We start from the raw sequence: 24,223 nt of genomic DNA on the forward strand, positions 1-24,223 counted from the left end.
TGGTAACAGCCTCTCTGAGAAGCAGCGAGGAGCAGGCACCACAGACGGTCTTTAATTTCACAGGAGCTGGCTACCTGCCCAGCAGCACCGTGATTTGTGGGGCCCTACTTTGGGCACCTAGAGGATAATTAAATATTAAGCCTTTCTTTGATGTATGCTAAGTCTGCCTAAGAGGATTATGAGCCACAGTGCAGGTAGCAGTCACACAGTTTTTGGTAATTGAACATCGAAATATCATCTACTCTCATCTTTAGTCCCAAAGAACCTGTCTCTATCCTTGGTAATAACCAAAGGACCTATAAGGCTGAAGAAGGTGACAGGGATATAGAGATGGAGAATAAAGTCAGTATGTGTGCAGAGAAATGGCAGATGATGTGCGTGGACCATTCCTCCATAGTTCAAGGTTTTTTCTTTATCAAGTTGCCAAGGCCCACTTAGTAAGAATCTTCCACAAGATCTCAGACCTACTAATAGAGGAGCCACACACACACACACACACACACACACACACACACACACACACACACACACACACACACGTGTCAACCAACAGTACCCTGAGCTTTCTACTGCTCTAGAAAAAGAAAGCATATGCTTTGAAAAACATTAATTTAAGGGACAATTTGAACTATGGGTATAGGTCTGTATCATTCTAAAAGTTGTGGTGGTGTCATTCTGAAACTTCAGTTTTCTGCATTCATTTTCTAAAGAGCAAGAAGACACTTCAATTATAAGACAAAATTCCTCCTCAACTTAACTTATTCTCCTAACAGATCTGAATCAGCAGTACCAAGCAGATGACAAACACCTCATTTACAAGAGGGAGAAGCACTCACTGATGCATTTCTTGTGGAAGAGAACAGAAACACAATGAAGATGGTATGGGAGCTTTCTTAATCTCTACTGCCATAAGCTGCCAAGAAGAGGAAACCACAGAGGGAGAAAAATGGGTGAAAGAGGACATGGGGCAACTTTTACTAGTCATTCTAAGACCTGTGGGAGAGAGATTTCCCAAGAGGGCCCGAGCGTTTGCTTCACAACTGAGACAGTATTAGTGAGTGAAGTTACAAAGAGACTTTGCAAATGAGAATATGGTTTACACTCATAACATTCATGTCAAGTTCATTGAAGAGCCTGGTCAGAAACAAGCTCAGCTGCCTCTGTCCTTTATGGGAGAAAGTTATAAAGAAATGAGTATCTTAGAAATATCCCAAGTCAATTAAACTACTGCAATTATAAAACAGCCATAATTTGTTATTTGAGTAACTAGAACACTGAGAAGAACTTAAAAACAAAAGATAGTGGCAACCTGTGAGTTTTGAAGAGTTTGGGCCCGAATATGAAAGTGTACCTTCTATTTCAATGTGACAGTCAAGAGGGCCATTCCTCCTTTGCAGCACCCACTCTGGTTTTATAAGTGTCACCGATCTAACAGTATGAGGAAGGGACAGAGCTGCAGAGAAGTTCGTTCCCTTCAGGATGAGGAGCACTGGGAGTTTCACATGGCAATAATAATGTGACCTGATTCAAGGTACCTCTCCCTCCCCTGCAAGGGGCTTCTCCTGCGAGGAAGGCACATCAGCACCCACTGCAGAGTCACAGCCGGACTTCCAGAAAATGCTGTAGCAAATGAGATTCTCTGAGAAGTCTTGGTTTCTAACTTTCACTGGCAGGATGGCATACAAAGCACTGGACTCCTGCCTGGAGTCTATGTCCTTAGCATGTATCAGCTTACAACGTAAGCCAGACTTCAACAGCCACCACATTCCTTAGTTCTGGAATTAACATTCTTATTGACTCAATCAACAAGTATTTAAGCTTGCACATGTGCACCAATATGCCAAGAGGGACTCAAAAGGTAAGTGCATCTCCAGGGCCTTTAATTTTTATAGGAAGGCAAAACTTAAAAAAAAAGATCATAGATAATTAAAACTCAGTTATATAGAATTCAAAGATCAGTTATGCTTGCAGTCATCAGGGCAATTCTAGACAGAAGGAAAGGGTGAGCCTTGAAGAATGACACGTAGAAATAGATTTATGCCTCTGCTCTTACATCCATAAAGGAGCAGGACAGAGAAGGGCATTTAGCACAAGGGCAGAGCATGGAAAGAAATGAATCCACTACAATGCACCTGCATTTCCATTCAGATCCACATTTCACCTGGAAAGGGTGAGCCACAGGAGCAACAGACATTGTGAAGAGTACCGTCTCCTATGAAGACAGATGATTAACTCATGTTGGTGAGTGAAACATGTTCTGGCATGTAGAGTCATGTTCAAATATATTTTTAAAAAATGAAAGCTGGAGTGATGAGCCTGTTGGAGAGTTTGCATTTTCAAGCTGATCACGTGCTTGGTTTCTAGTAAGCAAGAGCTGCCCTCCAATAATAGCTTACCTGCCTCTGGGGCCAAGCAGCTTTGAGAATGGCTTCTGTCCTGAAGAACACCAGGAGCTTGTCATCCTCCTCACTCAGGTGGAAGGACTGCCCAAGAATCTGCAGCACATGAATGCGGGGCCGCACAGGCCAGGCTTCATCAGCACAGAAAGGCCGCAGCCACTCCAGCAGGTCCTCAGAAGACACCAGCTCCTCTCTGCGGGGCAAAATCAAGTGGTAAAGAGCAACGGTGAGGTTTTCTTTTGTCTTTCCCCACTAATCTAATGTGGTCACTGACCTAAATACTTGTTTGCTGGATAATTTTATCCTTATCCTCTTGAGAGGAAAAATTTAGTTTTATAAATGGCTTACAGCCAACCATATTAAATATTTTAGAACTATGTAATATAAATGTAGTTTAAAATAGTATCCCATTAAAATGAGCTACATAAAGCAGATAAAAGTAACCATTAACCAAAATGTCCTTAGCTAGTTTATTTCTTATACAAAATTTAGTAAGTAGTAAGCCTTATTTCTATAAATCATACTAATAGTGTCCAGTACCATTCTAGAATGTTCTAAATTCTATAACTAGTGGACAATAACTATGCAAAGTAGACACCATAAATTACAGTTTGTAGGTAAGAAAGAAAACAGGCTTTTGGGAAACAGATAATCTGCCTACAAATACATGTGGCAGACAATACGGGATGAGTCGTACCATTCCACCACTCTCCACTATGACCAGAATCTATATAGAGATATAGATTTATGTAACATATATTTTTATTTTGATTATAAAGGTGATGTATAGAGAGGTTACAGTTACATAGGTCAGGTAATAAGTTCTTTTCTTTTTGAACTGTGTCACCTCTTCCCATTTTTTTTCCAATTTTCCCCTCCCAAAACACCCCCTCCAAGTTGTATAGTTCATTTTCAACATAGTGTCTAGCATGTATCATTGATGAATTAGCTCAGCTTTTGTCTCCTATATCTGTGCTTTCCCTTTAGACTCTCCAGAACAGATAAACTTACACACAAGACACAAAGTACAGAAATCAAAACTAGCAGCAAAAGGGGAAAAGTAAAACTAAAACAAAGCAAACATTACAAAAAGTAAAATAAAAAATGCTCTTGTTTCCATTTCTTGGGAGGTCATTTCAATAAATATCATTTTATATGATCATAGGCACATAGCTATTGAGCCTTTGTGAAACTTCCTAAGAACATCCTCCTTTGGTCTCACTGTGTGAATGTTGAGTCCTATTTAATATCATGTCCCTGTGTATTTTTTTTGTCTTTTCTCATCCATTATGTTTACTTGTAGATTTATGGGCACATTCTAATTACTACAAATGAGGGAAACCATGCAACCTATGTTTCTTTGGGTCTGGCTTACTTCACTTAATGTAATTTTTTTCTCCAAGACTTTGCATTTCCTAATGAGTGGAGCAATATTATTCTTTCTGATGGATGAGTAGAATTCCATTGGATATACAATACACCATATTTTCTTGAGCCATTCATCCACTGAGGGGCATCTGGGCTGATTCCATACATTGGCTATGGTAAACAATGCTGCAATGAACATGGTTGTGCTGGATCTGTGCTTTGTATATATGTATGTATGTGTATATATACACACACACACACACACACACACACACACACACACACACACACACACACACACACACACACACATCTGTGCTTTGATATGCTTGGCTATTATAGGATTTTTGTAGGATTAAGTCTAAAAGGATCCAGAGAAAAGAATATTTTGCACAACTTTCTATCTGATATTAAAATGTCTTCTCTTGTAACTCCAAGTGGGCCATCCAGGGAAGACGACTTACTTGATTATGATGTCAATGAATTAATATCAACCATTTTGTTAAGAGTTTACTAGTACAGAAGACAGCATCTCACAAGGCTCCAGGGATCCATGCTGAAGTACCAAATTATAAACATGATATTGTAACTAGATCCTTATAAGCCTCTCATTAAGCAGTAAATCATATAAAATATATCTAAGACTAACCTACATTAAGCCAAATTCCTGCCTTAACAAGACTGTAACACATTTCTTTTTTTTCTTTTTGTGTCAGTCATAGGGCTTGAACTCAGGGCTTGTATTGTCCCTGAGCTTTTTCACTCAAGACTATGCTCTACTATTATGAGCCATAATGCCACCTCCCATTTTCTAGGGGTTAATTGGAGGTAAGAGTCTCACAGACTTTGCTGCCCAAGCTGGCATTGAACTGTGATCCTCAGATCTTCACTTCTAGAATATCTAGGATTACAGGCATGAGCCACTGGCGCTCCGCTTAATTATTTCTTAAGCCTCTGGAGAAAGAATTTGACTGTGTGTGTGTGTGTGTGTGTGTGTGTGTGTGTGTGTGTGTGTGTGTGTGTGTGTGTGTGTGTGTGTGTGTATATATATATATATATATATATCTTGACAAATGCTATATATCTTGATAAATGCTATTTTCACTGCAAATTAAACTAAAAAATAGAATTTTTTATATTTAGGAATAAAGGAAATTACAAAATGCTGTGGGGAACTGCCTTAAATGCTTCTAAGAGTTTATTAATTCATTTGTTAGTTTTACCAATGACAATCCTTCCAAATACGGGTAGGAAAATAATGCATACCCATATGCACTAAGAATGCACTAATGTTTCCTACTAGTAAATATATCCACTACTTGTAAAATGATGTCACAGAAAGATCATTAAAAAAAAACCCTAAGGACAAACTTATGATTTTGATCCCAGTCTTTCCTAAAACTCTAAACCAAAACCATGAATGCCATTATTACTGTTTCAGTCAAGTACACAAAGGTCCCAAAGAACTTTGTCCTAGACCCTAGCTTAGAGTGTGACACAAAGACAGTACATAAGAAAAAACCATAACTCACAATCATCTTCATAATAATTATTAATATCAGCATCATCAAAACACATAAGAAATAAACCATAACTCACAATCATCTCCATAATAATTATTAATATCAGTATCATCAAAACACTATAATTTGTGCCTGATGACAGGGATAAAAAAAATTACATAGTCTCTGCTTTTAAAGAACTAGTAATACAAAGGAACAGAAAGACTTAAAAAGTGATTATTGGTGGGTGCCAGTTCTCATTGCCTGTAATCCTATCTACTCAAGAGGCTGAGATGTGAGGATCACAGTTCAAAGCCAGCCAAGGTAGAAAAGTCTGTGATACTCATATCCAATTAACCACCAAAAAGCCAGAAGTAGAGCTATGGCTCAAATGGTAGAACACTAGCCTTTACTGCTAAGGGATAGCACCCAGGTCCTGATTTCAAACCCCAGGATTGGCATGTGTGTGCATGTGCGCACACACACACACACACACACACACACACACACACACACACACACACACACAGAGCGATTATTACCCAAGTTATTAATATACTGTACATTAAACAACTGTTTTATAAGAGGCACAGCACTATCTAGACAGTATCATAAGATAAGCTGGATGTTCCTGAATTGAAGGAAAGATTTACAAAAAAAAAATCTATAACCAGCTCTAAAAAACAAACAAACAAACAAAAAGAGGCCCAAAATGACCAGAGAAAGACTGAAACCCAGATGTGTCGGTGACAGAGAGAGATCAGCAGCGGGCAGATTCTAACGATTTTGAGCTTCTGGGCCCACACTACTTCCTGACAATGTCACTTGGAACAAGAAGTCACTAAACAATTCTGAGTCTCACTTTCTTTGATAGCAGAGATGGGTAACATGGCCAGCCTCCCATGGCTGCTTCGGATTAAACAGAAACACAAAATATGAAATATAAAGCACAAAATAATTTTGGCAGATAACTAAGCACAAAATAGGTTTGGCAGATTACTACGCACTTCAATCAGTGATAACTATTATTACTGAGGACGTCTCTTTTGGAGGGGTATGAGATGGGAACGATGGAGTGTTTCTGGGCTGTGAAGCATTAAAGTATCATTAACCAGTGGAGAAAATGTGCAGGCTGGGATGGACGCAGGCCTCTGCAGTGGAGCCATTGCTGTCCAAGTATGAATCAGGAGAAGAGAAGCTAAAAGCCCATTTTGGGCCATTAGTCCAGGCTAATTTAATATAAAGCTGATTTTTTTTAACCCTCCTCCCTAAGAATTCGGGGCTGGGGTACAAGAGGGATGAAGTGTAATGAGAAAAAGCTGGAGTCATGAAAACCACCTGGAGTGGTTTAATACCCTGTGCACAGTCACACAGAAAGCAATGGAACCTGTCTCACTCCCTTGGCAAGTACTCTATAATGCTATCAAATCAACTTGGGACATATTCCAGAACATCTTGGCAATGGGTAAAATTATTCAGTTACTGATGAGATACAGAAAGATTATTATAACATTTTGCAAGTTATTAAACTGATTTAGACTCCTTTTATTCCTATAGTTTATTATACAGTTAATACTATTTGGCATTTTGGAGAGACATGTTCTAATTTCTAGTTTCTACTTCAAGTACATAATAATATTATAGAATTCATTCCTAAAACAAAAGCACTGTGCCTAGAAGTACCATGTTAGACAAGCCTCAGTGTGTCATCTGAACGTCAGAGCTCAGTAACTACACAGAATCAAAGGCCAGGTGCTGCTATCACATGGGGCTAGTTCAAAGCCAGCTCAGGCAGGAAAATCCATGAGACTCTTATCTCCAATTAAAAACCAAAACAGTAGGAGGTAGAACTGGCTTAGGTGGTAGAGAACTAATCTTGAACAAAAAAGCTCAGGGATGGCACCGAGGCCCTGAGTTCAAGCCTTAGGTCCAGCACAAAAGGAAAAAGAAAACATCACCACAGACATGGACCAGAATGTACCCACAAGCCAAGATCCTTTCTTGCTAATTTCAACTTGCATTTTCTGAGGTTCAAAGTCATTCTTATAGCCCAACAAGGATACACAGAGACAGAAGGGCAAGGGGAGAGAGCGCAGAGCGCAGAGCGCAGAGGGCAGAGGGCAGAGGGCAGGGAGACTACAGTGATAAGATGCCAATTACTGGAAAAACAAAGAAGAAAAGCATGTCAGTATCCAATCTTTGCTGTGGGTTTGAAATTTTTATAGATAAGGAGATGGGTGGGAGATAACAATTAAGACTTTGATAGTGTAAAATTCCAGAGTGGGAAGAAGGAAGGTGATTCTACTTCTGTGGTATTTAATGAAGGCAAGGAGGTTTGCTGAGCTTAGGAATGAATGAGAAGATCATTTCAAAACACATTTACTTCATTATAAAAGTCGCACAAATGATTAGTAAGTGTTATTAAATTTAAAAAAGGAGATTCTCCTTAGTTTCATTATAATCCAATAAGCAACTGTGTCTACGTTTTCTCTGTAATGAGGACAGGGGCAGATTATACTGTAAAGAGCAATCAAGTTCACTACTTTAAATTAACTAACACAGAAAACTCACACTCAGAAAACAATCAGATGTGGCTGAAAAGCTACAGTCAGGTGGAATAGAGAACTCAGTTGCCTAGCAGAAACAGCAACAGCAGCAGTGACAACGCCAACAGCACATCAATTCAAACGATTACCTTGAGGAGATTCTGAGTGATGGAGTGCACAGCCACCCTCTCTACTATGTCCTGTGGCATGGGGGACATTCACAAAGAGAAAAATAAGTAAATGGAAGGGAACGTCAACCAAAAAGAGCAATTATTAAATTAGAGCAAGAAGAAGAACTAAAAACATGAATAGGATATTTTTCTGCAAAAGGTTCAAAGCTCAGGCAGGAAAGTCCTTGAGACTCTTACATCTAATAGGTGGAAGTGACACTGTGGCACCAGTGGAAGGATGCTATCCTTGAGCTGGACAGTGCTCAGGCCATAAGTTAAGCTCCAGGACCAGCTCACGCACGCACACGCGCGCGCACACACACACACGCACGCACACAAACAAGTATTCACTCCCACAATATATATACACAAGGAAAACCTAAATGTAGGTAAGGCATATTAAAACAGATAATAACTATGAAAAGTATTTTATTTTTATTCATTTATTTTTCTGCCAGTGCCAGAGTTTAAACTAGCCATATTCTACTCATGCCTGATGCTCACTTGAGCCATGCCTCTAGCCCAGCTTTGTTCTGGCTAAATGGAGAGACAGTCCTACAGACTTCACTGCTCAGCTGGCCTCCAACCACAGTCCTCCAGCGCACAGCTTCCCAAGTAGCCAGGATTACAGCTAGGAGCCACCAGTTCCTGGCTTGAAAAACAATTTATAAGTCATGATACAGTGGTACCAAAACCATTATTTTTGGAACTGAAGATGTATACAAGTGAGTGATAAAGCTAAGCAAGCAAGAGACTCTGAGTGAAAATTCCAGTACCAGCATGCATGCAGGTGTGCAGGCGTGCACACACACACACACACACACACACACACACACGCACACACACACACACACACACTATTTGTGCTTGAGAATGAAGGAATGACTTCGTGAACACATGAAAGGCCTTTGAGATTATTTGCACATAATGATCTCACATATGATTCCAGGAAGGGCAAGCAAACGCACATGGGCCGCCAAGCAGGGACCTAAGTCCCCCTGTTTTGTACAGGCCCACTTTCCACAATGCACAATCCACACAGACAGGCTCCCTCCCTACACAGGAACAAGAGGGGCACTTCCCAGGAGTATGGCAGCCATGAACATATCGAGGGCAAGTGAGAATGAATAAGTGAATGAATGAATGAATGAATACTGGCACTGCAGCAATATAAAATGTAATTTTTTGCATTACAAGTATATTAAATAAAACTAGAAAGGCAGTAATTTTGGTATACAGACAATTCAAATCTCAAAGCTGACTTTGATCTTTACTAATAACCTCTTCGCATGTGCTCTCCAATATTGGCCAGTGTCAGTTTTCTGTGGCTTCTCTTGCCAGTGAGCACGTGGTGGCACCTTACTGAGATCAGACAAGGGCCACTGCTGCGTCATCACAGATGCTGCTGGCCAGAAGTGATCCTAGAACCACGGTGGTGGTCAAGTGGCTTCTGCACCCCAGTCTGCAGCCACCCTGTCCAGGGGGGCTCAACACTACAACCCATCAAACATGCACCCACCGTGGTGCTTAGAGAGCCGGGGGTAGTTACCTTTGCCTCGCAGCAGGAAGAGCAGAAGTCAGATTCAATTCACTCCAATGGGTTTTTAGACGTTATCTCTCTCTCTCTCTGTCTTTTTGTCTTTTCTGCTTTTTTAAAAAAGTGAAATCTCTAGGTACAAAAGAGCTATATGAAGTCTGGATTATCTGATATTGCTCTCTCTCTCCTCTCTCTCTCTCTTTCTCTCTCTCTCTGCCTGTCTTAAGACACTGCAGATGATAGTGGTGTGTGTGTGTGTGTGTGTGTGTGTGTATAAAAACATGTCTTAAGACACTGTAACTCAGCCGGGTGCCAGTGGCTCACGCCTGTAATCCTAGCCACACAGGAGGCTGAGATCTGAGGATCGAGGTTCAAAGCCAGCCCAGGCAGGAAAGACCATGAGACTCTCCAATAAACCACTCAGAAAACTGGAAGTGGTATGTGGCTCAAGTGGTAGAGTGCTAGCCTTAAGCTGAAGAGCTCAGGGACAGCATTCAGGCCCAGAGTTCAAGCCCCACGACCAACAACAACAAAAAAAAAGACACTGTAACTGGTACTGTTAAATCATCAGTAAATAAAACTCCCAATTACACAAGTGTTGAAAAAAATAGATTTCTCTGCTCTTCTTCATGAGTTAGCTTCTATCATCTGGTGAATTAAATTTTACACATCTTTTGGAAATCACTAATATACTATATTTCACACTTGTGGGGCATTCCTGTTAGGAAATTTTCAAAGGTATATGATGGCAACATGGTAGGGGAGACAAAGGAGGAGGTAACAATGCTGGATAAGAAATGTTCTCATTACCTTGCTCGTGTCATTGTAACCCCTCTGTATGGTACTTTCACAATAAAAATGAAAAATGAAAAAAAAAAGAGTAGAAAAAAGGAATACAAGAAAGGCAGAGAAAGATGAGGGCTTGAGACTTGCTGCCCAAAGTTCGGCCCAGGGAGCAGGTGTCTTGGGAGCTGGTCAGACATGAAGAGTTTCGGGCCCCACTTAGCTGTACTTGATCACCTACCCTAACTGTTAGTACCGTCCCATGCAACTCCTAAGCACCCTGCAGTGGGAGGTGCCATCTCGCTCTCCAATGCTGGTTCCTTAATGCCAGACAGATATGACAGCTCAGAGAAATTCATAGTACATTCTTCCTGGATGAGCCGGCACATGTTCCATAACCACTCTGAGCTGCATTTTCTAACTGGTGCAACGGAAATAATACAGTTTGTGTAGCGGGGTTGCTGGAGGACAAAGTGAGCTACTGAACAGCACCCTAGGCCAGGTTTCTGGTCTTGGCATAGATTAATGGGTGATAGGGAGGGGAGGAGAAAGAATGTCTTTTTTAAAAACAAATAACAGCAGTATTTTACTAACTCCAGGTTTAACAGACATATTATTTGACAAAACTTATTTTGGCTACTGAATTTCTAAAAACCTATTTTTGGAAGCAAGTTAATAAAGTTAGAGAAACGAGAAATGCATATTCTCAAATGATGGTATGAGGGGCTGGGAAGGTGGCTCAGTGGTAGAGTGCTTGCCTTGCATGCATGAGGCCCTGGGTTCGATTCCTCAGCACCACATAAGCAGAAAAGGCCAGAAGTGGCGCTGTGGCTCATCTGGTAGAGCGCTAGCCTTGAGTTGAAGAGCTGAGGGACAGTGCCCAGGCCTAGAGTTCTAGCCCCACAACCGCCAAAACTAAAAAAAAGATGGTATGAGAACACGTAACAGGGAAGGCACACACTCAGCCAGTAGACTTAAATTTCATGACCCTCTAAGTAACTAATTATCCAACAGTACTGATTTCTAACCCTTGGAATAGGTAGGCTGATGTCTAGAGGCAGGAATGCGGGTGAAGTAAAGAGGACAGCCATCTGGGCAGAGGCTAAATGTGCCACTGGTGGCTTGTGTGAGAGGTTCTTTATGTGATTTCCTATTCCCACAGATAAAAGCAGAGAAATGGGGATTTTCTGGGTGAGTAAGAAGCTGCTATTACACAGCAAATGACATCTGTTCCAGCATATAAGTCAAGACTACATGCGGACGACCACATAAACTATCTAAGAACTAGCTTCAAAACCAAATGCTAGGTGGTAATTGTCAGTCTGCACTTAAAATCTTACCCCTCTGTGCGGAGTCCCTGCCAGGAAGGTTTGGGGGTAGTGTATTCATAACCCAACAGCACGCGAGCCTGAGTGCACGTATCTATGGATTGTGCGAGAAGTTACTTCTAAGGCAGCATACACTGCTGAGGGGATGAGGAAAGGCCAAGGGGCTGGGAGTGCAGGAGGTTTGGGGTGTCAACAAGACATGGAATGCCTCCTTGAGGTGCCAGGCTGAGCAGGCAGGCCAAGGAATGAGTGACTGCAAAGCACTGCTTTTACAGGCTGAAACCCCATGTCAAGGCACTCCTTGAAATTACCCAGAACTCAGAAACCGACTCCTCCATGTCATTCTACCAGGCACATTATGGGACAGGAAATCCAAGCAACACGGTGAATGGTGTCCATTTAAAATATACTTACTGAGAACACAAGTTCTGATTATCTTTCTTTTTTTAACCTCTCTTTTTAAGCAAAATGAAAGAACTTCCCTGAAGCTTTACAAAAGACACCTTTGATATTCTGTCTCTGTTTTTCCACTCCCTAAAGTCTTTTGCAAACCTAAAACAAAAAAACAGTCTTTACTGAAAAGGCCAAGCTAGCTTTGTTGAAATATCTCTCTGGAACTTCATCATGAAAAACACTGCTTTCCAACCCTAAGATGTTTCCAGTGGGGCAAGCGCTGGGAGAGGCACACAGTGGTAACTGAGAAGAGGTGCTCACTCGCTGGGGGCTGGGATGGGGATAGCGGCCTTGTCACACAAGCCCCACGACCTCTGCTACTTGTTTCCCTGGTGTGGCCCAGACAGCATCTCAGCGGGAACACCACTGTTTACCTTCTGTTCCCCCTAAGGCTCATTTCAGAAAGCAGGTGCCTGCGCACAGGAGCCTCCACCTGACCCCCTCCAGCCCACTTTCTGTACGACATTTCTCACGCTCTAGTATGGACAGTCTGACCACAGACAAGCTTGATGCGCCTGCAGAACTGTGAGCTCATGAGGTTACTGTCTACTTTCTATCCGTATATAACTTCACATGACAACACACAGCAGGACACATAGTGAATAACTATCTTTTTATAATAAGGGATCTATATTATCCACTGTTATAGCTATTTTCTTATCTAAACACCTCAACTGAAGGGGTTTCGAATACTGTGTAGGGGGCAGGGGGCAATACTTCATCCTATTCACTGACAGCTTATATATATACTGGCCTTCAAACCCAGGGGAAGATCCAGAAGCTAGCCTTTGCTAGGATGTAGAGCCAGGGGGGAATCCTGCTTCCATACCCACATCTACAACGCTGGTCATGTCAGTTGCACTCTCTGGGCTTTCATGGCCTCTTCTGAAAACAGCAACACCCTATGTAGCCATAATTCATTACAGGCATTAGAGCTACAAAGAAAGGTAGGAAGTGCCATAGTACCAAGCCGAGTGAATAGAATATAAAAACGTTTAAGAATTTAAATGGAAACTATGAACAAAGGTATGTGTACTTGAATAGTAACTGGAAGGTAAGGAATGCACTGAAATAATTTTCTTACTCAGTGGAACCACGGAAAGTTTCCTGAAACACATCATTAAGTACCATGTCGTACTGCCACTGAGGAGAGGCGGGGCTGAGGTGGATCTCAGGTACAGGAGGACTGCTGTGCGCTCTGAGGGAGCACATCACTGCAAGCTGCTGCCTGGGCGTCCTCCTCACACCCACAGACTGGCGGGCGGGTCGGCGGCGGCGAGTGAAACATTACTAGTTGGCCTCATCTTCTTTGCCCCTACTTCTCCCCAGGGGAAGAAAACCATAGATTTGTATTTATTTACTTATTTATTTATTTATTTTTGTCAGTTGTGGGGCTTGAACTCTAGGCCTGGGCACTGTCCCTCAGCTCTTCAACTCAAGGCGAGTGCTCTACCATCTGAGCCACAGTGCCACTTTGGGCTTTCTGGTGATTTCTTGGAGATGAGAATCTCACAGACTCTCCTGCCCAGGCTGGCTTTGAACTGCAATCCTCAGATCTCAGCCTCCAGAGGATTATAGGATTATAGGCATGAGCTACCAGCACCCGGCCTAATACTTTCACTTAAATGTTTTTCCCATGACCTGACTTGTATCTTCTTGGAAGAAGTCTGTCCTTTGGCTGTTAGGGTGCATTGGTTAACAATAGAAACTTGGGTTAGGCTACATGAGTTTTAATCTCAACTCTGCCATTTAACTTGTACTTTTGTTACATTATTTAACCCATCTATATGGAAGTTTTGCATTTTTAAGATGAAAATAATAGTACTTATCTCATAGAGTTGTTGAGAGAATTAAGAATTGTTGAGAATTAAATAATGTGATATGTGTAAAAAGAAATAGTCTTTCTAAACATGGCATTAGTGATAGACACTTTTTAGCTTGTAAAGCCTGTATACTCTGAGTTCCAACAAAGGCACACTTACCATATAAAGATTTTTTAAAAATCTATTATAAGCAATTCTAAGAATGCCCATAGTTCAGTTGCACACTTAATCCAGTAAGCCTGGTGTAGATGAAAACCTCTTTCAAGAAGCAAAAGGCAGTTTCCTTAGTCTCCCCATAGAGAAGACAAAAAGAGGTAATGATGTGGGCAGACAGAGCTGGACCCAGGTTTTGGACACAGGGCCAGTCTGTAGCTACGCACAGAGACCCTGGTTCCCTCTCTGCCCACCCCTACCGTGTCAAACAGTCTAGAAAGTCTCAAAAGTATGATCAGTAAAAGTCGGTCTAGGACTCTGAGGAGAGCTACTTAGTGCCAACCTTACCCTTGGTCCACACTGGCATGAACTGCTGCAACAACACGTTCCAGGACCTGGAGGGGGTCCCGCGCCTCACCAAGGTGGGCACTGCCACCACTGTGGAGAGAAGAGCCCAGTCAAAGAGGGTCATCCAAGACTCAGAATTACACTTGATATTCACACGCTCAGATGAAGCCAGTTAGAGCATGGCACAGTATATACTCCCTGTTTATAACCACTGTGCTGTGTGTATCAACGTACCAGGTCCCATACTAGGTGCTAAGGATGTGGAAATAAAATGGTTTCTGCCATTAAGTGGCTCATGTTTTCCTACCAAGAGAATAATGGAATCTATCTGTATCAATCAGAATACATCTGTTGAACATTAAGATTTTAAGCATATAACAATAGCCTCGTTTAGTTTTTTTAAAAAACAACTAATAGTAACTTCCTACTTACTTAAGTAATATTACCTTTTTAATTATATTTACTTTTTACTCTTCTAGCATTCAATAATTTGCACAGTGGGTGAAATTACTATTACTACTCACACTCTACAGATATGTCTGGAACTCTAGCAAATTCTGAAATGCAAGAAATGAAAAAAAACTTTTATATGAGCTTCCAGAACAACTTAATAATCTAATGAAATCACTAGATTCAATGATTTTTCAAGTATTTCACATTCTGTGCCTACTAAATTTGACTAACTTGTTAAAACGTAAACATTACAGAGTTGCCACTAGTGGTGCCTTTGTCTTAGAAAGACAGATAGCTGACCCCTCAAACTCCCTAATGCCCTCTGTGGGTCAGAGCCAGTCATAGTCCAGAACCAAATCTCTAGTGATAGAACTAGCATCTGAAGGGGGAAAGAAGAAAAACTCTATCAAATGTTAAATGTAAAAATATTACATGTCATATTTTGTGGGTCAGAACTATTCATAGATCCGAACCAAATCTCTAGTAAAAGAACTAATATCCAAAAGGAGAACGAAGCAACATTCTATCAAAAAAATTTAAATGTAAAACTGCTACATGTGATATTTTGTTTCAATTCTTAACAAAAATGTGCAGTTTTTAGAAAATAAACTATTTAATCAAAACATTAATTGTGCAAAATGTTTTGTTTATGAGCTTCATTTGAGGTTTGCTAGAGGAAATTTTAAAAATACAACTGTAGGAAGTGGCGCTGTGGCTCAAGTTAGAGCACTAGCCTTGAGCTGAAGGGCTGAGGGACAGCGCCCAGGCCCAGAGTTCAGGCCTCATGACCAAAAAAAAAAAAAAAAATTGAGTGTGTGTGTGTGTGTGTGTGTGTGTGTGTATAACTGTAAAAAAAAAAGGCATAAAATGTGGTAAATATTTTAACATTTGGTTCCTATAACCCACAACAATCATAAAGCTAATAAGCTAGTAACAGAACAAAGCTTCATTCACTAATAATGTGTTACGTCTTTAAAAATGCTGTTGTATTTTCTGTCTCTCCCTGCATGTGACATTTCTGGATCTCTCAGAGCACTGAGGTGAAAGCTGTATGGGGATGGGGTAATTAAACAGATAAAGGCTCATTTGATTTCGGTTCAGCTGCAGAAAACTGACATGCATTTAATCAAAAAGTTCCTCAAGAGCAATACAGAATTACAAAGAATGCTTAAAAGGAGAATAAATTAAACACAACTAAATCTTTCAGTCTAATTGCATTATTCACAGAAAGCACCTGATGCCTCATTATTTTCTTAAGTTCACGTTGCCCTCTTTGCTACTGCTCTCAAGGCAGTCCTACAAAGAGGCACTGGCATTCCCACGCCAAGTAAAATTTCTCAGTTGTCAACGTCATGCCGTTAACTGCAGATATATAATGTCCTAAGACACTTAGCAGATATCCAGCTCCTTCAGTGTATGATGAATCTTGCTTTGCTATTCCAAAAGAATCATTCCCCACTATCTCAAAAATGGGAATTAGAAAAGGCAGATCTGAGCAGGCAAGCTGATTCTTAGCCACTGGCTTCACATGTCATTCTGCTCCTTCTCTAGGCTCAAGAATATTTGAGGAAGGGAAGGAGTTTTAACACATTGCACATTAAAACAATGAGGAGACATGTCATGGTTCTTTATTCTCAAGGTTTTTCAAGACTTCAGGCTTTGAGAATACAACTAATCACTCACTTGAAAATGGTAAACATTTCCACATGCATGCAGACAGTTTAGCCTCATAAGAACCACAGCGTGGGTTTTCCTCAATGGTGACTTTAAAGCTTACCTCAACACAGAAATTATTTTCTTAACTGCACTCTGTACTACATCCTTGGGTGAGATGTCCAGAGGACCGACCGCCACCTCTAGCAGCTGCTGAATCATCCGGAGAGGCTGCCCGTCTAAACACATGGCCACGGCTTGCTCATGAAGCTTCTCTTTTTCAGATCGGGACAGATCATAGAGGTGACTGTATTTCTGCAGTGTTTCCTAGAAAGATACAGATATGTACTGCACATATATATGTATATATGCATGTATATATATAGTGAAATATATTTTATGATGTCCTTACATCATAAGGTTGTAACAAATTACAACCACACCACCTTACCATAAGTCAGTCATCTGTCATCAACCACTTAGCTCAAGGTTGAGCCAAAATCCTAACTTCACCCCTTTTTTGGTCTTCCCTCATCTAACACTGTGCCTTCTTTTCTTCTCCCCTTCTTTCTCTCCCCCCCCCCCACTCTCTCTGATTTATTTGTATAGTGGGCCTTTGTGATCTCAGATTTAAGCGTGTAAAATGATAAGGAAAAAAGGTTCTTGCGAACAGAAGGCATTTGTGAACATAACCGGAATGATGTAAAAGTCGATGCTTTAGCACAATGCCAGGTATAAAGTAATACCAATAGGTATGAATTTCACTATTATGTTATTGAGCTAAAAGCACGTAATAATGACAAGGTATTGAACATCAACAATGTCATCCCGGTCTTTTTATAGTATCCTTAACAATCCTGAATATGTTTTGTTCTTCAAATTAACCATGTAAAATTTTTAACAAAGGTAGATTTTTTATATTAAATAACTAATATTATTTTTGTGATATGTTGTGGTTTCAAAAGTAATTTGAGGAAAGGGTTGAATCAGAAGTTACCTTCTAATTAATATGTTATACAGAATACCAATGACAAATATTTTCATGAATCTGTACTCTAAAGATACTTTAAGACTTTGATTGCAGTTCAGCTACAGAAAACTGATGTGTATTTAATAAAAAAAAATCTATTAGAGATAGATATGGAAGTGCTTATGGGCTAAACAAATGGCTGACTGAGACTGACTTCAGAGTAATCCACAGCCACAAGATGAGGGCAGGTAGAGCATGATGAAAGAAGATTGGATATTTCTTGGTAGTTGCTGAAACTGGGAGTTGGGAAAATGAGATTTCATTTTATTATTCTCTACATTGCTGGAAACCTTCTAGTCTTTTTTAAAATCCGCATGAGTCAGGCAAGGCAATCACTACATCCTCACCCCACAAGAGCGGGACCCAGGCTCCAGAGCATGCAGGCTTCTCACTTAGAGTCCAGGATGCTGTTTACTGGTCATATGTGCTTAAGATTACTTCCAGCTTTTGTTAGGAAAGGTGCCAAGTGATGTTCAATGACAACCACAAAGTCTCCCATTAAGTACCAAACATGATTTGACCAAATGGCACTCATAAGGAATAATATAGCACTTCAAAATCATTACCTATAGGAATTTTGTTAATGAAACTCTTGAATCTATATACACTAATCTAAACATTGAAGGACAGTATTTATTCCATGAATATCAATGCTAATTCTTTGGAATTTAATATTGACTGAATATACAATTTAAAAAGTAAATAAGTATTTAGAATTTTTGTACTAATAAGTATAAATTATTTTTACTTGAGAATTCAAATTTTATCTGGTTTTATGTAATTATAGATTGTGATATTATAAATATGGATAGGATAAAACCAAAATATGTAAAGACAATTTGTTTCCTACAAAAGCTTCTATATTGTTCACATCACCATTTACTGATAATCGTTAGACAGCCTAAAAGATACTGGGTGATACAAAATGAAACTGGTATCAAACTTCTGAATTATTCCTGTTGTCTCTTAAATAAAAGGCTTGCGTTTATATGTCTCATATGCATTCTTAAGGCTCTATTTGCTTCACTTATCTGAATTCCTCTTGTGATCTTTCTAATCAAGTGGATTTTATCTACAAGCCAAGGATATAAGTAAATAAGTGTGCATGATTTATGAAAAATGAAAAGGAAGGTTAGTGGCCATTTATGGATTAATTTGCCAAAGAACTAAAGGACAAATGGAATGTTATTCATGTATCTAAACAGTTTTTACTATTAAAATAGTTTGCATAGTAATTTTTCAACTTCCCATTCGTGAAAAATAATATTTAAGTCGCGTGACTGAAACATAGACTAAACTTTCTGAGGGTCTCCCAGGGCTTCTGTCTCCTTGCGCCACTCTCACACGTACATCATGATACTTCTCTAAGGACAAGGGCTTTGGAGCCACACGTGCGTTTTACAAAGCCAGAATCTAAACTAGCAACCAACTAGGAACAAGTATACTAACCAGAGAATTCACAGACACATGTAGCACCAAAACAGGATATGGTGTGAGCATCCTACATACTTTTAGAATATATATATATATATATATTATATTTTTAAAAATCTGTTGGAGCTATTTCTGAATTCTTCTGAAAACTAAGGATAAGGTCTCATTATTATTTTACAGGAATGCAAAACACACAGCAGCAGAAGAGCTTGAGAATCATTGTCTTCAGCATGTCTGAACTTTAGGACTCTTATCCGGTGTCCCTTCAACTCCTGCTATACTAAACACATCCATTCCTCCACCGTTCTCCCCCACACTCCTTTCTTTCCTAGGTATTATCTGTATCACCTGTGTTACCTGGCCCAAATTTCTTTTGAGAGTGAAAAGCGAATTATCAAACAAGGGATAAGGATGAGGTTAAAGGTTAAAAGATTAAGGACCAGGGCTGGGAAGGTGGCTCAGTGGTAGAGCACTTGCCTTGCATGCATGAGGCCCTGGGTTCGATTCCTCAGCACCACATAAGCCAAAAAGAAAAAAAAAGCGGAAGTGGCGCTGTGGCTCAAGTGGTAGAATGCTAGCCTTGAGCTGAAGAGCTGAGGGACAGCGCCCAGGCCCAGAGTTCAGGCCCCACAACAGGACCTCCCCCCCCCCCCAAAAAAAAAAAAAGATTAAGGACCATTTTCAAGAATATCTGCAGAGCTGAAAAGCCTCTCAAAACTATTGCTATAGTTAGGATCTTAAGTGTTCACCAAGGTCTATATGATTTCCATGGTGGTGCTGTTAACCTGTCAATGGGGGTCCCAGTGATAGGTCTTCAGGTCATTGGGGACATGACCTTGAAGGTATAGTGGACTCCAGTCCTTCTTCTTTTCTCCTCTGCTTGCCATGAGGTGAACGGTTTGTTCCACCATAAGTTCCTGCCATCATGTATGCCACAGACCAAAATCCAAGTGGCCAACCGATCATGAACTCAAACCCTGAAAGCTATTAGGAAAAGAAACCTTTCTTCCTCCTAAGTTGATTCTTTTAGTTAGAGTCAAGTTTTATTATTACGCTAACTAAAACAACTACTAATGAAGGCTTAAAGAAGAAATAAACCAGCTGCCAGTGGCTCATGCCTCTAATCCTAGCTACTTAGGAATTGAGAGCTGGGAGTGAGAGGACCGTGGTTCCAGGAGTGCCCAGGCAGAAAACTCTGTGAGACTCCATCTCACTGGGCATGGTGGTGCATTCCCGTCATCCAAGATAGGAGAGGAAGTCTTTAGAGATTGTGTTCCAGAAACATGTCCCTAATACATAAAATAACTACTGCATAATAGGGCTAGAGGCATGGCTTAGTGGTAAAGGACCTGCCCTCACCCAGTACCTCACTTAAAAAGAAGAAGAAATGAAAGAATATCCTGATAATGAGTGAAGTTTTATTACCTGCTCACTACTCTTCAGAGAAACAATGAAGCTGTGGCTGAGTGTTTCCAGGTGGGCAAGTGATTTCTCCAGATGATGCAAACTATCTGCATAGGTCACTTTAGAATCACCGGCTTCTGGAATGTCTTCTTCGGAATTTCTTTTCCTTGGCTTCTCAATAAAATGTTTGACTGTCTTGATGGCCTTTCTAGTCATCTCTTCCCGTGCTTCCACAGTCAGCTTTAAAACAAAAGGCAAAGATAATCCAGCAGTACGGCAGAGTGAGGTACAGAGAATGAAAGCAAGCTTTTAACACACAATTTAATCAAGAAATAAAACTCTCACTAGTTTTGCTTCTGTGAAAACAGCAGCAGTGAAATATCATTCCTACTATTAACCTAGAAACTCATTTTTAAAATACTAATAAGCAAAATAGGTAATGTTGGGATGGATAAAAGTATTACACTAATTGCTAATTCATGCAAAAATTAATCCTTTAAAAACCAGGACTTCTAGTTTTGACCATTTATTATAACCCAAAAGAAACTAAGCTTCTGGCGGGAGGGGGGAGGAGGATGGGAAGGGATGTGAAGGGGAAACAAAGGAGGAGGCTACAATGCTTGATAAGAAATGTACTCGTTATCTTGCCCATGTAATTGTAAATCCTCTGTACAGTATTCTCACAATGAAAAAAAAAAAGAAAGAAACTAAGCTTCTGGCTGAGGCATGCACTGTAATCCCAGCACTCAGTGTGCTCAAGTAGGAGGATTTCAAGTGTGAGAACAGTTTGGACAATTTAGTCAGTTGGAGGCCAACCTGGACGACAACGATGTCATCTCAAAACAAAATCCAAACAAGAAACCTGCAATCTCACGGTTAACTGTAACTGCACACTCTGCAGCTTCCCCCAGCCGTCTCTGCATGCTCAGAGTCTAACAGAGCACGTGAAAAGTGCATGATGCTTGAACCAAAGCAAGGCTGAGTAAGAATTAATACAGTATAGTGAATCTCTTCTTTCTGCACATTTATATTTGTTTTCTTAAGGAATAGAAAATTCAGGGAACTATTTGGATATACCAATTTGCCAAATATTCCTCCTCGCCTACTATATGATGTAAAAGCATTTCACCAATAAACCAGGAAGAGGACAGGAAAGGCAGGTGGTCACAGGGCCAAGAAGGAAATAAGGTACAGGAAAAACTAAGGATCTCAATGTAGTCAGATAGGTAACAGATGTGATCTTGTTGCCCAAGGTTTAACTAGCCATTGCCAATCAACCCTAGAATGAAGTAGACTAGAATAATAAACACCGGAAGAAAAGTAAACCCAGGAAACTGATATTAACTACCTAGTCAGTTACTTGGCAACTTGACAAAGTACCTCAAGCCTTAGTTTCTTCATTGGGAAAATATGTAAAAAAATGCAACTAATTGTATAATATCATTTTAAGAAATTAAATTAGATAGTGTGTGAAACAATATAGTGTCTTGCCTATGCAAGGAAGTCAAATTTTCATTTGATCAACTGATAAACTCACAGACCATCCTCCTGCCACCAATTAATTATTCCTTTATCTTTCTAATGAATTTGCCATAGTTTCCTTTCAGAGTGTCCCTCTTTTAAATAAGCTTTTCAGATTCCTAAGCATGGGACAAGGATTTTCACAAGCTGGTTCCAATATAATCCTGTCTCATAGTATAATTGTAACCAACACTGGATCTAGCCCCAAAGACACGTCATTGCTCCCAAGTGTCCTTATGTGCCTTGACTCTTGCTTCCTTCTTCCTGCCAAGGCCAATTTCTAGTCATGCTTGAAAGCAGGTGGCATCAACCCAGATTGACCTGTTTCCTCAGCCACTACAGGCAATCCACGGGCAGGCCCTCCTTCTTCAATGCATACTCCTCTGTCTCAGCTCTCTGCACACTCCTAAAACTTGCTTTTGGTCATGTGACACGAGTGACTGTTTTCAAGAGTTTTAACTGTTTGACTTCATCACCACAGTGTCATTTAAGAAAGGTATTTTTCCTACTTTAATTGATCCTCAAAATAACCAAGTATTTAAAAATAAATAACCTGATAGTTACTAAAAGAAATAACCCTAAGTGAATCTTCCTGAGATAGCCAGGGCCTAGAAGAAGCAGAATGATATTATAATAAAAGACAGTAGGCCTTTTACTAGACTAGGCGTTTGACTTAATTCATGCTTTTCGCCATTTTGTGCTACAAAATAGGTTCATTGTGAAGGATTCCAGGGTAAGATTAAGAAATATAAGCCACCATATAGAATTTAAATCTAGGTACTTATTTTCTTTTAACTGTTCTATGACGAAGCAGAAGTATAAGAACAAAAGTAACTGCAGAAATGTATGAGGAGGTAAAACAGTAGTTGCTTTACCATACCTGGTGGCCAGATTGTACCTTGGTTCTTAGAAGGCTTCAGTATGAACATGTCACTCACGCATTATTATTGCAATAATCAAGATAACAGTTTAACAATTCCTCACAATAATTACTATTAACATATGTGGGTTTTATGAAGTTGAGTGGCTAAATTGCTCCATGTTCAATAAATAGGTTCTGATGAATATCTATTTTCCAAGCTCTATGGAGAAATGGGATCAAAGCACAAACCATGAAGGAACCACATATGTTTGGGATAAGGATGTAGAAGGAGAACATGGTTGGGCCTCATCTATGACACCAGCAAATCTTTTAAGTCACTCTTCAAAATATATCCAGCCTCTAGGCACTTCTCAGCACCTCTGCTGTCAGCACTAAGTTCTTAGACACCATCATCTGTCATGAAGAGAATGACAGTGTTTGGAACTTGTCTCCCAATGTAACTGAGCTGGTGTTTTCACCTGACACAAACCTTCAATTTCAGTGCACCTTTCAACTTCCTTACAGTTGGGAGAAGCATGTTCTAGTCAATAAAATCTGAACAGAATGGTATACGCCACTTGTGAGCAAAAATGACCTGGGAGGCACGGCTCAAGTGTTAGACCACCTCCCCAGAAAATATAAAGACCTTAGTTCAAATGCCAATACGGTGAAAAAAAAAAACCCACATGGATCATTATCCATTCCCTCTTTGAGAGCCACAGCAACCACGGAGTGCATATTGCCCCATGGCACTGAGAGGAAATGGCTCAGCTTACATCAGCTGGATCCTAAGTGGCTTTGGGTGCAGAGTCTTTATACCCTTTGCATAGGAAATGAGGGATTATTAACTCCCTGTCCTGTTTAAGCCATTATGTACCTCAGTTCATTCTGACCAACAACAGATCCTAAGAATAAGGCAATGTGGTTTTGCAAAAATAGTTATCTATGTTATATTCTGATGAAATGTTTACTAAAGTAGTGGTAATCTAGGGCACAGATTAAATCCTTAATGAATTTGTGGCTCTAACAATGTTGGAAGTGAATGTGTTGGGTATAATAGAATGCTATTGTTCAGCATTATAAGAAAGAAATTTATTTAGGAAACTATTGTTCATATTGTATACAGGACTAAAGTAGAAAAGAGAAACAGCCCATAAATTCAGGGTTTTTTTTTTCAAACAATGCTTTTAAAAAAGACACATTAATTTTGTACCCTAGTAGTAAAAGATTGAGAAGCAAAATCTTTGGAAGATTAAAATGCTTCAGGGGAAAGATAAAGCAAGTGTGTGACACCTGTAAATTCTTTCAATTGGACAAAATGACTCAGGGCAGAGATGCAATTAATGATGAGGTCCTTCATAGAAACCCGATAGCTTTAAGGTAGTGCCGTTTAAATTGAGAAAGAAGATGTATGGGGATGATACATCAAAGAGTATATAGTTAAGGTGAAAAATGT

General features: G+C 40.0%; 1 protein-coding gene across 1 annotated transcript in view; it reads right to left on the reverse strand.

Annotated features, from left to right (window-relative positions):
• Nucleotides 1–24,223, reverse strand: part of Nbas (NBAS subunit of NRZ tethering complex) — a 306,644-nt gene that overhangs the window by 28,199 nt on the left and 254,222 nt on the right. The window contains exons 45-48 of the mRNA XM_042680768.1: nucleotides 20,406–20,624; nucleotides 16,641–16,843; nucleotides 14,411–14,500; nucleotides 2,397–2,592 (exon numbers count right to left, since the gene is read on the reverse strand). Of these exons, the coding sequence (XP_042536702.1) occupies nucleotides 2,397–2,592; nucleotides 14,411–14,500; nucleotides 16,641–16,843; nucleotides 20,406–20,624 (708 nt within the window). The remainder of the gene's footprint in view (nucleotides 1–2,396; nucleotides 2,593–14,410; nucleotides 14,501–16,640; nucleotides 16,844–20,405; nucleotides 20,625–24,223) is intronic.

Source organism: Dipodomys spectabilis, unplaced genomic scaffold (assembly GCF_019054845.1).
Source record: "Dipodomys spectabilis isolate Male_0828 unplaced genomic scaffold, ASM1905484v1 ptg000066l, whole genome shotgun sequence".
Taxonomy (NCBI): Eukaryota; Metazoa; Chordata; class Mammalia; order Rodentia; family Heteromyidae; genus Dipodomys; species Dipodomys spectabilis.